This window comes from Rana temporaria, chromosome 5, assembly GCF_905171775.1.
Source record: "Rana temporaria chromosome 5, aRanTem1.1, whole genome shotgun sequence".
NCBI lineage: Eukaryota > Metazoa > Chordata > Amphibia > Anura > Ranidae > Rana > Rana temporaria.
The window spans coordinates 288,052,551-288,069,480 of record NC_053493.1 but is presented as its reverse complement, the minus strand read 5'-3'; the positions used below and the strand labels follow the sequence as shown (position 1 = coordinate 288,069,480).

Below are 16,930 nucleotides of genomic sequence, written 5' to 3'. Positions count from 1 at the left end.
CAGACTCTCTCTCTCTCTCTCTCTCAGACTCCCCCTCTCTCTCTCTCTCTGAGTCTCTCTCTCTCTCTCTCTCAGAGTCTCTCTCTCTCTCTCTCTCTCAGAGTCTCTCTCTCTCTCTCTCTCTCTCAGAGTCTCTCTCTCTCTCTCTCAGAGTCTCTCTCTCTCTCTCAGAGTCTCTCTCTCTCTCTCTCTCTCAGAGTCTCTCTCTCTCTCTCTCTCTCTGAGTCTCTCTCTCTCTCTCTCTCTCAGAGTCTCTCTCTCTCTCTCTCTCTCAGAGTCTCTCTCTCTCTCTCTCTCAGAGTCTCTCTCTCTCTCTCTCTCTCTGAGTCTCTCTCTCTCTCTCTCTCAGAGTCTCTCTCTCTCTCTCTCTCTCTCTCAGAGTCTCTCTCTCTCTCTCTCTCTCTCAGAGTCTCTCTCTCTCTCTCTCAGAGTCTCTCTCTCTCTCTCTCTCTCTCAGAGTCTCTCTCTCTCTCTCTCTCTCTCAGAGTCTCTCTCTCTCTCTCTCTCTCAGAGTCTCTCTCTCTCTCTCTCTCTCTCAGAGTCTCTCTCTCTCTCTCTCTCTCAGAGTCTCTCTCTCTCTCTCTCTCTCTCAGAGTCTCTCTCTCTCTCTCTCAGAGTCTCTCTCTCTCTCTCTCTCTCTCTCAGAGTCTCTCTCTCTCTCAGAGTCTCTCTCTCTCTCTCTCTCTCTCAGAGTCTCTCTCTCTCTCTCAGAGTCTCTCTCTCTCTCTCTCAGAGTCTCTCTCTCTCTCTCTCTCTGAGTCTCTCTCTCTCTCTCTCTCTGTCTCTCTCTCTCTCTCTCTCTCTCAGAGTCTCTCTCTCTCTCTCTCTCAGAGTCTCTCTCTCTCTCTCAGAGTCTCTCTCTCTCTCTCTCAGAGTCTCTCTCTCTCTCTCTCTCTCTCTCTCAGAGTCTCTCTCTCTCTCTCTCTCTCTCTCAGAGTCTCTCTCTCTCTCTCTCAGAGTCTCTCTCTCTCTCTCTCTCTCAGAGTCTCTCTCTCTCTCTCTCTCTCTCTCTCTCTCTCAGAGTCTCTCTCTCTCTCTCTCTCTCTCTCAGAGTCTCTCTCTCTCTCTCTCTCTCTCTGAGTCTCTCTCTCTCTCTCAGAGTCTCTCTCTCTCTCTCTCTCTCTCAGAGTCTCTCTCTCTCTCTCTCTCTCTCTCAGAGTCTCTCTCAGAGTCTCTCTCAGAGTCTCTCTCTCAGTCTCTCTCTGAGTCTCTCTCTCTCTCTGAGTCTCTCTCAGAGTCTCTCTCTCTCTCTCTCTCTCTCAGTCTCTCTCTCTCTCTGAGTCTCTCTCTCTCTCTGAGTCTCTCTCTCTCTCTGAGTCTCTCTCTCTCTCTGAGTCTCTCTCTCTCTCTGAGTCTCTCTCTCTGAGTCTCTCTCTCTCTCTCTCTGAGTCTCTCTCTCTCTCTGAGTCTCTCTCTCTCTCTGAGTCTCTCTCTCTCTCTCTCTGAGTCTCTCTCTCTCTCTCTCTGAGTCTCTCTCTCTCTCTCTGAGTCTCTCTCTCTCTGAGTCTCTCTCTCTCTCTCTGAGTCTCTCTCTCTCTCTCTCAGAGTCTCTCTCTCTCTCTCTCTCTCTCTCAGAGTCTCTCTCTCTCTCTCTCTCTCAGAGTCTCTCTCTCTCTCTGAGTCTCTCTCTCTCTCTCTCTCAGAGTCTCTCTCTCTCTCTCTCTCTCTCAGAGTCTCTCTCTCTCTCTCTCTCAGAGTCTCTCTCTCTCTCTCTCTCTCAGAGTCTCTCTCTCTCTCTCTCTCAGAGTCTCTCTCTCTCTCTCTCTCTGAGTCTCTCTCTCTCTCTCTCTCAGAGTCTCTCTCTCTCTCTCTCTCTCAGTCTCTCTCTCTCTCTCTCTCTCTCAGACTCTCTCTCTCTCTCTCTCAGAGTCTCTCTCTCTCTCTCAGAGTCTCTCTCTCTCTCTCTCTCTCAGAGTCTCTCTCTCTCTCTCTCTCTCTGAGTCTCTCTCTCTCTCTCTCTCTCTCTCTCTCTCTCTCTCTCTCTCAGAGTCTCTCTCTCTCTCTCTCTCAGAGTCTCTCTCTCTCTCTCTCTCTCTGAGTCTCTCTCTCTCTCTCTCTCAGAGTCTCTCTCTCTCTCTCTCTCTCTCAGAGTCTCTCTCTCTCTCTCTCTCTCTCAGAGTCTCTCTCTCTCTCTCTCAGAGTCTCTCTCTCTCTCTCTCTCTCAGAGTCTCTCTCTCTCTCTCTCTCTCTCAGAGTCTCTCTCTCTCTCTCTCTCTCTCTCTCTCTCTCTCTCTCTCTCTCAGAGTCTCTCTCTCTCTCTCTCTCTCAGAGTCTCTCTCTCTCTCTCTCTCTCTCAGAGTCTCTCTCTCTCTCTCTCAGAGTCTCTCTCTCTCTCTCTCTCTCTCTCAGAGTCTCTCTCTCTCTCAGAGTCTCTCTCTCTCTCTCTCTCTCTCAGAGTCTCTCTCTCTCTCTCTCTCAGAGTCTCTCTCTCTCTCTCTCAGAGTCTCTCTCTCTCTCTCTCTCTGAGTCTCTCTCTCTCTCTCTCTCTGAGTCTCTCTCTCTCTCTCTCTCTCTCAGAGTCTCTCTCTCTCTCTCTCTCAGAGTCTCTCTCTCTCTCTCAGAGTCTCTCTCTCTCTCTCTCAGAGTCTCTCTCTCTCTCTCTCTCTCTCTCAGAGTCTCTCTCTCTCTCTCTCTCTCTCAGAGTCTCTCTCTCTCTCTCTCTCTCTCAGAGTCTCTCTCTCTCTCTCTCTCTCAGAGTCTCTCTCTCTCTCTGAGTCTCTCTCTCTCTCTCTCAGAGTCTCTCTCTCTCTCTCTCTCTGAGTCTCTCTCTCTCTCTCTCTCAGAGTCTCTCTCTCTCTCTCTCTCTCAGAGTCTCTCTCTCTCTCTCTCTCAGAGTCTCTCTCTCTCTCTCTCTCAGAGTCTCTCTCTCTCTCTCTCTCAGAGTCTCTCTCTCTCTCTCTCTCTCAGAGTCTCTCTCTCTCTCTCTCTCTCTCAGAGTCTCTCTCTCTCTCTCTCAGAGTCTCTCTCTCTCTCTCAGAGTCTCTCTCTCTCTCTCTCTCTCTCAGAGTCTCTCTCTCTCTCTCTCTCTCTGAGTCTCTCTCTCTCTCTCTCTCAGAGTCTCTCTCTCTCTCTCTCTCTCAGAGTCTCTCTCTCTCTCTCTCTCAGAGTCTCTCTCTCTCTCTCTCTCTCTGAGTCTCTCTCTCTCTCTCTCAGAGTCTCTCTCTCTCTCTCTCTCTCTCTCAGAGTCTCTCTCTCTCTCTCTCTCTCTCAGAGTCTCTCTCTCTCTCTCTCAGAGTCTCTCTCTCTCTCTCTCTCTCTCTCTCTCTCTCTCTCTCTCTCTCAGAGTCTCTCTCTCTCTCTCTCTCTCAGAGTCTCTCTCTCTCTCTCTCTCTCAGAGTCTCTCTCTCTCTCTCTCTCTCAGAGTCTCTCTCTCTCTCTCTCTCTCTCAGAGTCTCTCTCTCTCTCTCAGAGTCTCTCTCTCTCTCTCTCTCTCTCAGAGTCTCTCTCTCTCTCTCTCAGAGTCTCTCTCTCTCTCTCTCTCTCTCAGAGTCTCTCTCTCTCTCTCTCTCTCTCAGAGTCTCTCTCTCTCTCTCTCTCTCAGAGTCTCTCTCTCTCTCTCTCTCTCTCTGAGTCTCTCTCTCTCTCTCTCTCAGAGTCTCTCTCTCTCTCTCTCTCTCAGAGTCTCTCTCTCTCTCTCTCTCTCAGAGTCTCTCTCTCTCTCTCTCTCTCAGAGTCTCTCTCTCTCTCTCTCTCAGAGTCTCTCTCTCTCTCTCTCTCTGAGTCTCTCTCTCTCTCTCTCTCAGAGTCTCTCTCTCTCTCTCTCTCTCAGAGTCTCTCTCTCTCTCTCTCTCTCAGAGTCTCTCTCTCTCTCTCTCTCAGAGTCTCTCTCTCTCTCTCTCTCTCAGAGTCTCTCTCTCTCTCTCTCTCAGAGTCTCTCTCTCTCTCTCTCTCTGAGTCTCTCTCTCTCTCTCTCTCAGAGTCTCTCTCTCTCTCTCTCTCTCTCAGAGTCTCTCTCTCTCTCTCTCAGAGTCTCTCTCTCTCTCTCTCTCTCAGAGTCTCTCTCTCTCTCTCTCTCTCTCAGAGTCTCTCTCTCTCTCTCTCTCTCAGAGTCTCTCTCTCTCTCTCTCTCTCTCAGAGTCTCTCTCTCTCTCTCTCTCAGAGTCTCTCTCTCTCTCTCTCTCTCTCAGAGTCTCTCTCTCTCTCTCTCTCTCAGAGTCTCTCTCTCTCTCTCTCTCTCTCAGAGTCTCTCTCTCTCTCTCTCTCAGAGTCTCTCTCTCTCTCTCTCTCTCTCAGAGTCTCTCTCTCTCTCTCTCAGAGTCTCTCTCTCTCTCTCTCTCTCTCAGAGTCTCTCTCTCAGAGTCTCTCTCTCTCTCTCTCTCTGAGTCTCTCTCTCTCTCTCTCTCTCTCTGAGTCTCTCTCTCTCTCTCTCTCTGAGTCTCTCTCTCTCTCTCTCTCTGAGTCTCTCTCTCTCTCTCTCTCAGAGTCTCTCTCTCTCTCTCTCTCTCTCAGAGTCTCTCTCTCTCTCTCAGAGTCTCTCTCTCTCTCTCTCAGAGTCTCTCTCTCTCTCTCTCTCTCTCTCAGAGTCTCTCTCTCTCTCTCTCTCTCTCTCAGTCTCTCTCTCTCTCTCTCTCTCTCTGAGTCTCTCTCTCTCTCTCTCTCTCTCTCTCTCTCAGAGTCTCTCTCTCTCTCTCTCTCTCAGAGTCTCTCTCTCTCTCTCTCTCTCTCTCTGAGTCTCTCTCTCTCTCTCAGAGTCTCTCTCTCTCTCTCTCTCTCTCAGAGTCTCTCTCTCTCTCTCTCTCTCTCTCTCTCAGAGTCTCTCTCAGAGTCTCTCTCAGAGTCTCTCTCTCAGTCTCTCTCTGAGTCTCTCTCTCTCTCTGAGTCTCTCTCTCTCTCTGAGTCTCTCTCTCTCTCTGAGTCTCTCTCTCTCTCTGAGTCTCTCTCTCTCTCTGAGTCTCTCTCTCTCTCTGAGTCTCTCTCTCTCTGAGTCTCTCTCTCTCTCTCTCTGAGTCTCTCTCTCTCTCTGAGTCTCTCTCTCTCTCTCTCTGAGTCTCTCTCTCTCTCTCTGAGTCTCTCTCTCTCTCTGAGTCTCTCTCTCTCTCTCTGAGTCTCTCTCTCTCTCTGAGTCTCTCTCTCTCTCTGAGTCTCTCTCTCTCTCTGAGTCTCTCTCTCTCTCTGAGTCTCTCTCTCTCTCTGAGTCTCTCTCTCTCTCTGAGTCTCTCTCTCTCTCTGAGTCTCTCTCTCTCTCTCTGAGTCTCTCTCTCTCTCTCTGAGTCTCTCTCTCTCTGAGTCTCTCTCTCTCTGAGTCTCTCTCTCTCTGAGTCTCTCTCTCTCTGAGTCTCTCTCTCTCTGAGTCTCTCTCTCTCTCTGAGTCTCTCTCTCACTGCAGGAGAGTCAGGATGCTCTCTACTTTGAAGATAAAGGAGCTGTGTGTTAGTGGGCGTCCTGACTCTTCTGCAGTCCGAGGGAGGGGGCGAGCACGACACTCCACACCAGAGAGAAAGCCTTGCATTACTGTGTGGAGTTACAGACAGAAGAACAGGAAGTGAGGATTTCTCAGAAGAAATAAGGACATTTAAAAGCAAAATCAAAGGATGAGGTAAGTGAAGGAGGACTGCACTAAGGTAAAGGAAACTATTTAGGAAAAAAAAAATTACCTTTACAACCCCTTTAAACCCAGTGTTATATTCTTACTATATTTAGCCATTCAATGTTGAGCCAACAATAACTGCAGCAGTAATGGATCACTGTAAACAGAATTATGTAATTTTACCCCAATCTGAGCACCTAAACAGTGACTTTTACCCCTTAGAAGAAAATCCATTCAAAATCCTTAGTTACATAATGAGAAAGCCACATCATTAACATTCCAAAGAGACTTATTCCCAATACGCTGACAGAGGACACTTGGAACCCTGCGAACTTTGCCTTCTGTCTACTTTTGTTAGACTACCGCTTGCCAGAGGATTACGGCCTCCCCATTATAAAATATACCTATTTAAAAGACCACTGCCACAGAAAATTCAACCTTTTGTCCTCATTTACTAATTGCGACACTGTGAACTTCTCTTAGTGGGCCCTGTGAACCATTTCATTTCTGAATATCGTAGTAAGTCCTGTATTTTACAAAGACAGTATTTAGTAAAATAGAAATAATCATGTCTAGTTGGAAGAATGATTTTCGGTACACACTTTTTTCAGGTTTCACTTCTGTTGGAAAAAGTCCTACACTCCGAGGGGCAGATAAAGTCAGAAGCAGTCAGAATAAGGGGGGGGGGGGATATCTGTTTTAAGGTCCCCCTCCTTTATGATATTGTGGTAGGTTTCTATTCCCTCTCTCTCGCTCACGAATGGGCTTAAGGTGGGTCAGCTGACCTGGTGGAATGTTTTGGAAGGGTATTGCGCTGCTATATTGAAGAGTAACTCCACTTTCATGGGAAAAAATAGCACACATGGATGTTCGTTCTTGATAGCATTTAGACCCACTTGCAGCTACTCATTGAACAAGCCAGAGAGGAAGATGGAGAAGGCTAGAGATGGTTTAGGCACAAAGGGTGCCTTAGACCTACCATAAACATCAAGTTCCTCTTGCTAAAGATCAGTGGCGGCAATAGGAAAAAAAAAATCCTGGGGAAGATACGGTATCAGGTCAGCGTGGTCACATCGCTTTGCGAGGAAAATCATTCAGCAGAGGACTGGCAAAAAGGAGGCACAGGCAGCCCTAATGATACCTTTCTCCACGCAAAGCAGTTTCAAGTAGATGTGCTGGGTGAATATCTATCTAAAAGGGGAACAGAAGTTAGGGCATATTTGAGTAAAGCCAGGAGGCAGAGCCCAGCGTGGCAGGACCTTGCATCAGAGCAGCTGTCACTTAGGCAATGATTAACCCCAAAGTCGGACCATTTCAGTTTTTGTCTTTTCATCTCTCCCCCGTCACCTCTGCCTGAGAACTGAGCGATTGAACACCGCCGATGGCTCGGTTCTCACAGCTGCCCAAGCAGATTGGCTCCTCTGATGGCCAATCGGTGCTTGCGCCCCACAGAACCTTGTGCATGAACCGCCGTACACATACGGTGATTCGCGCAGCCGAGCCAGCTTGCCGCTGTATAACGGCGGTGGCTGGTTGCCAAGAGGTTAAAGTAGATCTAAAGGCAACATTTATTTTTTCATTTTGGATAGCGTAAGAAGGAGGGGTTATAACCCCTGTCTTTTTGCCATTTGTGTCCCATTGGGGAGATCTCTCTCCATTTTAATTCCTACAGCCAAAACAGGAAGCGAGAAGAAATCCAGCCAAAGGAAGGGAATTCCCAGTTTTCCAGAGAGTCATCAGAACAAGTATTCTAATTGGAAGATTCTCTAAATGAGTGCACCCCAACAGATTGGTCAGAAAAACTTTCCTTTCGGGAATCAACATTTTCTATGGCCCACTATCTACAACAGGGGTGTTAAACTCAATTTCATTGTGGGCCGCATCAGCATTACGATTGCACTTAAAAGGGCCAGTTGTATATGTAAGATTAGATGTCCAGCGCATCCACTCCCCATATATTAGATGTCAAGAGCCACCCCACCATCAGAAGTTGAGTCCCCCACTCTCCCTTACATCACAGTGAACGCCCTTTCCTTATGCTGCTGCTGGGAAGAAGCTGGATGCATTGCTTGAAAGCAGAAAGTAAGGGTCCGGAAGAGGACCAGAGGAGGGTTGGAGCTCTCCTGCAGCTGCAGGAGAGGTGTGGGAGGGCCACATGAATTGGTCTGGAGGTCCGTATTCGGCCTACGGGCCTTGTGTTTGACACCTGTGATTTACAAAATACTCCCAAAGATTTGTTTTTTTTGCACACAAAAAACAAACTCATTCAAGACCATGTTGCAAAAATACGGCATACACTGCAGAGGGATGGTATGCATGGGTGTCATCCATGAAGGAATCCTCTCCTATGCCCATACACAAAAACCTGCACCTAAAATTTGCTAGGACCCATGCTGAAAAAGAAGACTACTGGGACTCCCTACTCTGGAATAATGAGACCAAGATGATTGTTTATGGAACTGATGGCTTCAAAACTGTATGTAGGGTTGCCACCTGATCCCTTTAAACCCGAACACATATGAACTACACAGGTTCTGAGGCTAATTTAATGCAAATAAGGCACCAATTGAGTTTAATTACCACCTTAATCAGCCACAGAACCAGTGTAATACATATGTGTTCGGGTTTAAAGGGATGAGGTGGCAACCCTAACCGTATGGCGCTGCAAAGGTGAGGATTACAAAGAAAAAAAAGATGCTACCATCACTTAATGCCCTTGGTCGTTGTCCAACATGATCCAAAACACACATCTAAGGCCACTGTTGCATTTTTGAAGAAGAAGAGGGTGAAAGTGATTCAGTGGCCAAGTATGTCACCTGATCTGAACCCAGACACCTATGGGGAATTCTGAAGAGACAAGTTGAGCGTCAATCTCCAGCCAGCATCCAGACTCTAAAAAGGTCATTCTTGAAGAATGGAAAAACATATATGCTGCAATATGTCACCAACTTGTTCATTCCATGCCTAGAAGACTTGGTGCTGTCCTTACAAATCATGGAGGTTCTACAAAATACCAGTAGTAGTTTTTGTTGTGGGGTGCATTTATTTTTGCATCAACTAATTTGAGTAAAACAGTAATTTTGTAATCGTAGTTATATTATTAACCTTACTTTAATGCAATGTGCTAACCAAATGTTCTATGAAACTCAGTTTTGTCAAAATTTGGGAAATTCTTGTTGTGTTGATTGAGATCTTAATTAAAATCTTACTTTTCAAAAAGGATGTACTCACTAATGCTGAACATTGTATACATTTTTCAATGTTATGCAACTAGCCGTGTTCTTTCCCTTTTGAAGCGATCTTATTTAGGGTAATTTTTTTTAGCATTTTCTGCAGCACTTTGCAGGTGGTTTCAGCTATAGTTGAAGGCTCCCTTTCACGTGGGGCAGCTCCGTTTTGACAGACTCCGGTTGCTCAACGGGGATCGCTCTTCTGATCCTTGCTGAGCATGTGGATGACAGGTCTGTCTCCACTCACTGTGCAGAGACGGACCTGTCAGAGTCCTGCTCTCCTCTATGGGGAAATCAGAAGAAAATGGACAGCATGTCTGTTTTCATCTGATCCCATCCGAACCGACCCGCTGGACGAATGGCCAGCATATCGCTATCCGTCTATTTTCTGCAGATTTTGTCCAATCGGATGTCAGGGGACATATCTCCGCTGACATCCAACTCCCCATAGAGGACAATGGGTAGCCTGATTGGGTTTGCTTGAAAAACGGACAGGCAGAACCGATTGTTCCAATCGTGTGAAAGGAGCCTTAAGCCCTGTACACACGATCAGTCCATCCGACGAGAACGGTCCGAAGGACCGTTCTCATCGGTTAACCGATGAAGCAGACTGATGGTCTGATGTGCCTACACACCATCAGTTAAAAAAATGGAGTTACACTTACCGGTAACGTCCTTTCCAGTAGTCTTTCAGGACAGCCACAACTTGAGAGATAGGCTCCTCCTCTTCCTTAGGAAACACTGCCCAGCCTTTAAAATCTCTCCTCCCCCTGCTAGACCTCAGTTTTTATACGAGCACTCCGGTCCGCTGGGGAGACACAAGAACATGTTAGTAATCCATAGTTAACACATCAATATCATACTATGTTCCTGGATTAGAAACCCCTTCTTCTTACTTTTCGGGAGGGTAACTAGGGCTGTCCTGAAAGACTACTGGAAAGGACGTTACCGGTAAGTGTAACTCCATTTTTCCCTATCCGTCTTTCAGGACAGCCACAACTTGAGAGGATAATCGAGTACTTACAATTTAGGGTGGGACCACGGCTTGCAAGACTTTTCTCCCAAAGGCTTGTTCACCTGCTGACACCAGATCTACTCTGTAATGCTTGATGAAAGTGGCGTAGCTGGACCAAGTTGCGGCTTTGCATATTTGATCTGGCGTCGCTCCAGCCCTTTCAGCCTGAGAAGTAGCCACCGCCCGAGTAGAGTGTGCCTTAATTCCTGTAGGGACTTCCCTACCAGTTAAGGAGTAAGCCTGCCCAATAACTAGTCTGAGCCACCTAGCAATAGTGCGCCGAGACGCTTTCTGTCCCTTTCTGGTCCCAGAAAACAAAACGAACAAAGAGTCTGACTTCCTAAAAGCTCGAGTCAGCTCCAAGTACTGTAGGATACATCTCCTAACATCTAGTGTACTGAACTTAAATTCCCTTTCACCAGAGGGATTGGAACAAAATGAGGGTAATACAACCTCCTGGCTTCTATGGAACTTGGAAGCCACTTTCGGAAGGAAGGCCGGATCGGTTTTAAAAACAACTCGATCCGGGAAAATTACACAAAAAGGAGGACGAATGGACAGGGCTTCCAATTCACTAACCCTCCTGGCAGTAGTCACTGCAACTAAAAAGACTGTTTTAAATGTTAGATCCTTTAAAGAACACTTGTCTAAAGGTTCAAAGGGCAACCCTGTTAGCACCTGTAAAACTAGTGATAGATCCCACTTGGGGAAGGAAGGTCCCTGGGAAGGTTTCTGTCTGGACAAAGCCCTAAAGAACCTGATGACCCAGGGATTGGATGCTAGAGGGCTCTCTAGAAACACACTGAGTGCTGAGACCTGGCCTTTAAGGGTACTCACTGACAAGCCTTTATCTGCTCCGCACTGGAGAAATTCCAGAACGGACTTGTGGCTTTGTGTTGGAAAGGAAAATTCCTGGCACCAAGTATTAAAACGAATCCAAACTTTTCTATAAATAGAACGTGTCTCCTTCTTCCTACTGTCAAGAAGGGTGGCAGTCAGTTTGTCCGAAAAACCTCTGGACCTCAGCAAGGACTCCTCAGTAACCACGCCGCAAGGTTCCATCTGTGTACCTGAGGGCACAGAACTGGACCCTGCGAGAGGAGATCCTCTCGAAGAGGAAGAACAAGAGGGGGTTCTGTGGTCAGTTGCTTGAGAACCGAAAACCAAGCCCTCTTGGGCCAGTGGGGTGCCACAAGGATAAGTGAGGTGTTCTCCAGCTGAAATTTTCTCAGGACCAGTGGTAGAAGAGCTGGGGGTGGGAAGGCGTAACAAATCCCGAATCGCCAGCTCTGGGATAGGGCATCTATCCCTCTTGCTCCCTCTCCCCTGCCCCGAGAGAAAAACCAATGTGTTTTTGTGTTCTCCCTGGAAGCGAAGAGATCTATCTCCGGAGACCCCCATCTCTTGACCAAAAGATGGAAGACCTCCTGATTGAGGGACCACTCGTCTTCCCTCAGTTGACTTCGACTGAGGAAATCCGCTGTACTGTTTTCTATCCCCCTTAGAAAAACTGCTGATAAGGACAGGGTGTTTGTTTCGGCCCAGCGAAAGATTCTTGTTGTTATGGCCGACAGGGCTACACACCTGGTGCCACCCTGCTTGTTTACATAGGCCACGGCCGACGCATTGTTTGACCTCACTTGGACGTGGTGTCCTCGAAGTCTCTCCTGAAAGAAGATGAGAGCTAAACCGATCGCCCTCAGCTCCTTCCAGTTGGAGGAATGTTTCAGCTCTGCCACTTCCCAAACACCCTGTGCTGGAAGTACCCCCAGGTGAGCCCCCCAACCTCTGCCGCTGGCGTCTGTGGTGACGATCAATGGAGACCGGATATGCCATAGACGACCCTGTGACAGATTGGTGATCTTTCTCCACCACCAGAGGGATCTCTTTACCTGACTTGGGACCTGTACCAGAACGTCTAGGTGTTCTGAGCTGTGGTCCCAGATTCTGAGTACAAAGGCCTGCAGGGCCCGAAAGTGAATCCCTGCCCACTGGACTGCCGGTAGAGTGGAAGTTAACAGTCCTAGTGTTGACATCAGGAATCTGATTGAAACCTGATGGCTGCCCTGGAGGGCAGATACTGACTTTTCTAACTTTAGAGCCTTCTCTAATGGAAGGAAGACCCTTAGCAGGGTGGAGTCCAGGGTGTACCCTAAATAAGGAATGCGCTGCGATGGTATTAGACTGGATTTTTCCAGGTTTAACAGCCAACCTAGGTCCATAAGGGTCTTTTTGGTTAGTTCCAGGTCCCTGGAGACTTGTTCCGGAGAGGCTGCAAAAAGAAGCAGGTCGTCCAGGTACGCTATTATACCCACTCCCTGAAGACGCAGAAAAGCTATTGGTTCCGCCAGGACCTTTGTGAACACGCGGGGTGAGGAGGATAGACCGAATGGCAAGGCCTGGAACTGTAGGTGCACCACCGAAGTTCCCAAGTCTATCGCTAGCCGTAGAAACTCCTGAGACCCCTCTGCAATGGGTACGTGCAGGTACGCGTCCCTGAGGTCCAGGGAGACCATAAAGCAATTCTGTGGTAGGAGGGCCCTTACCGTGAAAATTGACTCCATACGGAATCTTTTGTATGTTACTGACTTGTTCAGCGGTTTCAGGTTTAGGATTAACCTGTACTTGCCAGAGGGTTTCTTTACCACGAAAACGTGGGAGTAAAACCCTCTTTTCTCCTCTCCTTTTGGGACTCTGCAAACAACATTTTGGACCTCCAGATCCCTCAAGGCCCCCACTAGAGCTTCTGCTTTTTCCTTGGCTCTGGGAAGGTGAGTGACCAGGTACCTCTGTGGCGGAAGGCATGAGAACTCTAGGGAATACCCCCTTCTCACTATCGCCAATACGTACCTGTTTGGGGAAAAAGACTCCCATTGTGGAAGGAAGGCCCCCAACCTTCCCCCCACTCTGATCTGGGAGTCATTGTTTTTTGGGGGGCTGGTCAGGTGGGCGAAAAATCGCTCCTCTTCCCCTACCCCTAGGTGTCCAGATCCTTTTTTGAGTCTCTGGTTTCGGAACCCCTGTTTGTCTTTGGGGACGAAACCCTCTTCCTTTTTGTGGAGCTTTACGTTTAAAAGGAAAAGATTTTTTCTTATCCGCCGTGCGGTCTAAGACTGACTCCAGGTCAGGACCAAATAGAAGATCTCCTGTAAAGGGAATCCCACATAACAGACTTGGACGCAATGTCTCCTGACCAAGTCTTGAGCCAGAGAGCTCTTCTGGCAGAATTAGCCAGGGCTGCTGACCTGGCTGACATGCGGACGGATTCTGCTGAGGCATCCGCAATGTAGGCTACCCCTTTTAAAATTGTGGGGAAGGAAGCCAAAATAGTGTCCTTGTCCGTATCTGCCTCAATATGTTCTTGGATCTTTGAGAGCCAGTGTTCTAAATTACGGGCCACTACTGTAACTGCTAATTCTGGTTTTAAATTGCCAATTATGGACTCCCATGCTTTTTTTAACAATGAGTCCATTCTCTTATCCATAGCATCCGTCAGGTTGCCCATATCCTCAAATGCTAAATCAGTCTTTTTAGAGACTTGTGAAAAGGCCGCATCTAACTTAGGGTTCTTATTCCAAACAGACGTGGAATCTTCCGCAAAGGGAAACCTTCTCTTAAGGGATTGAGAAAAGAAAGGCTTTCTTTCAGGGTCCTGCCACTCCTTCTTAACAGTATCAATCAGAAGATCGTGTACTGGGAAAACCCTGCCCTTGTGTTCCCCTAGACCTTTGTACATCTGGTCATGGAGACTAAGAGGTTTAATATCCGTGTGAATGCCTAGGGTCGTGTAAATGGCCCCTAGTAGTTCCTCAACCTCTTCAAGAGATAGCTTGTATCTGGAAGACTTCTTGGACTCACTGTCCTGGTCTTCTTCACCTGACTCTGCCTGCGAGTCGAAAGCAACATTCTCCATTAAGGAGTGCTGCCCCTGAGAAGGGCCTGCAAAATCAACTGCTTCCTCTGAAGGATCAGGAGAGGCAGGTGCAGGACCCTGAACATCAGGGTGGGCTGTAACCTGTGTGGGTACCAGGGGGGGTTGCACCCTTTCAAACAGGGTTTTGAAAGAGGAAAAGGTAGAGGCTAGTTCCTTAACTGAAGCAGCTAGACTATCCCCCTGTTCTGCATCCCTTTCCCTAACTAGAGAGTTTATGCAATCTCTGCATAAAACTTTTGCCCAAGAATCAGGAAGGGAATCCCTACAGGAAGCGCACTTCTTCTTAGAACTATGTGTCCTTCCTGTTTTTTCTTGGCTCTTTTCTAGGCTCTTCTGGAAAATAGAAGACATAAGGACCCACATTAAAAAAGCAGAGATATATATAAAAAAGTTTTTTTTTTTTTTTTTTAAAATAACAACCTGGTTACAGCCCTCTGGGAAGCACTAGACAGACACTACTGCTAGGTGCCCTGCTGTCTTTCCCTCCTCTCCCCCAACCACCAAGGGAAAAATAGAGGAAGGAAAAGAGACATAGTCTAAAGTTTTGGGAACCCTCCCCAGGAACCCTTACCTTGGACTGGCTGGAGGTAGCATCCCTAGTCGGGTCCCGTTCCGGAGAGGTCACCGACATAGCGGGGTGGTTGTGCTGTGTCTAACTCGTCCCAACGAGTATCCGACACCTCCAGCAGGACGCGTGGGTCTCTTATCAGCGCCGCGACCCGGAACCGGAAGTCGCGGGTCATAGGGAATCCTTTCCGAGGCGCACCGGAAATGACGTCGCCCGCCACTCGGCCCGCATTTTTTAAAAGAAAAAAACAATGTGCGGCCTGTAATCAGGGTGCCCGGAGCTGAATTCCCCCCGCCGCGGTCCTGTGGACACGATAGGGACCCCCCCACGAACCGTCTGTCGCGCTCGACCTGGTTGGGGTGCGTTTCTTTTGGCGGTAAGTTCTTTCGCCCAATCTCCTTTAGGAAGCCCTTGCCTCCTCCATAGGAAAAATAATGATGGCCACAGTCCCCTGACTGTTCTGGCTGGTTCCTTAGCAGTGTCTCCCCACCGGAGGAAACACTAAGAACTGAGGTCTAGCAGGGGGAGGAGAGATTTTAAAGGCTGGGCAGTGTTTCCTAAGGAAGAGGAGGAGCCTATCTCTCAAGTTGTGGCTGTCCTGAAAGACGGATAGGGAAAAATGATCGAGTCCAACGCGGTGACGTAAAACACAACGACGTGCAGAAAAAAAATGAAGTTCAATGCTTCCAAGCATGCTTCAACTTGATTCTGAGCATGCACAGGTTTTTAACAGATGCTTTTGCGTACTAAACATCGGTTTTGACCTATCGGTTAGGTGTCCATCGGTTGAATTTTAAAGCAAGTTCTAAATTTTTGGACCGAAGCATAACTGACCGAAGGGGCCCACACACGGTCAGTTTGGACTGATGAAAAGGTCCTTCAGTCTGTTTCCTTCGGTTTTGACACACCGTGTGTACGCGGCCTAAGGCTTAATGTACACTAGCAGCTCCTAAACTTGAGTTAAAGCGCTTTGGAAAAAAGATTCCAAAAGCGTCCAAACTCAACTCCATGAAAGCCTATATGTGTCAAAGATGAGTTTCAACCTCCCTCTCCTGAATGCGGAAGAATCGCGTTCAGGATAGGAATGTTTTGACCACTGGCCTCGGGAAACGGCACACATTTAAGAGATATTCACTGTACCTACAGAGAGGTTATATTATAAGCTTACCTGTAGGTACAATTTAAAAATAAGTGTTTACTACCGCTTTAAGGCACGTGCTGCCCAGCATCTAAAAACTAGGCCTGGTCTTGGCTTGCAACAAATAAAGCAAGATCATTTGAGGAAAGATTTAATTTCGAATGTTCTTTTCCTGGGCCCGAATATTTGCTAGATTAAAATGCAAAGAATATTCTGCCTCATCAAATTATTCTATCAGACAATGCAGTGGCTCAGATGTATTGCTATGAAATGGGCTCAGCTGTGATATTCCCTCTTGGGATTCTAGATAATTGGGTATCGGGCTCTGTCTTGGGCATAATAAATAATTTATGGGATCAATTACCTTACCTAGATTTTTAATATACAAAAAGGCAGAAAGAAGCAAGCTTCTCACTGTCTCATCTCAAGCATAATATCAGTGGATTTGTTCTGCACAATTTATTGTGTGCTCAGATATTCTTATGGATAGGCCAGGATAGTGCAGTCTCTCTTACAACTATTTTTGTTACCAAAAAAATTTACATACTTTTACTACCAAGAATAAGTTCCATAAATAATAAGGCTCATTCATATGGCCATTTAGATCCCTACAGCATATTAGTTACATTTGCATCTAAACACAGCACTATAGGAATCAAGCACACAACTACACCTACAAACAAATCCGTGTGCTGCTTTTAGCATCATAAAAAAGAAAAGAAAAAAAAGAAGAGTAGGATGCAGCTGCGTCTTGTGCCATACAAATTAGCAGTTTTTATGGGTGTAAACGCATAAACACATTTAGACTACTTTCACACTGGAGCATATTGCAGGGGCTATAGCATTACAAATGGGGCCTGCAATACGCCCTTAAAAATCTGTCCCCATTCACTCCAGTGTGAAAGCCAGAGGGGCTTTCACACTGGAGCGGTGCGCTAGCAGGACGGTAAAAAAAGTCCTGCTAGCCGTATCTTTGGAGCGGAGAAGGAGAGTTGTGTTTAACACTCGTCCACCGCTGCTGCTTCACATTGAAATCAATGGGACAGTGTGGCTATACCTCCCACAAGGTTTTAACCCTTTCTTGGCCGCTACCGGGGGGTAAATGCGCCCCGCTAGTGGGCGAAATGCGCCGCAAATCCGCCCATAGCGTCGGCAGTAAAAATAGCGGCGTTTTACTGCCAACGCTATGGGCGGCACAGTGTGAAAGGGCTCTTATGCATTCAAAAGCAATTAGAAGAAATGTAGGCACCTACAAATGCTAAACATATCTAATATTACTTTAGGTCCATTTTAATGGATTCTGCTTGCTCCGTTGATCCCCACTGAGCCAGCGGATGACAGATCCGTCTCTGCTCACTGTGCAGAGACGGACCTTTCAGAGCCCCACTGTACTATGGGGGATCAGATGGAAACTGATCCGCCTACTTTCATCCGATCAACAGATGAAAATAGGGTTTTCATTCGTCTGCATTTAGCGGATCGGATGTCAGTGGACATGTCCCCGCTGACATCCTTCGC

At 47.5% G+C, this 16,930-nt stretch overlaps 2 protein-coding genes across 5 annotated transcripts in view; both read right to left on the bottom strand.

Annotated features, from left to right (window-relative positions):
- The window catches only part of SPIRE1 (spire type actin nucleation factor 1), a 259,646-nt gene that overhangs the window by 116,554 nt on the left and 126,162 nt on the right, over window positions 1-16,930 (bottom strand). The window lies entirely within an intron of this gene.
- Window positions 9,546-12,704, bottom strand: LOC120940851. Its single transcript, XM_040353931.1, has 2 exons — window positions 9,782-12,704; window positions 9,546-9,565 (listed from the first exon to the last, which is right to left on the bottom strand). The coding sequence occupies exon 1, from the start codon at window positions 12,644-12,646 to the stop codon at window positions 9,785-9,787; it is 2,862 nt and encodes a 953-aa protein (XP_040209865.1). The 5' UTR covers window positions 12,647-12,704; the 3' UTR covers window positions 9,546-9,565; window positions 9,782-9,784.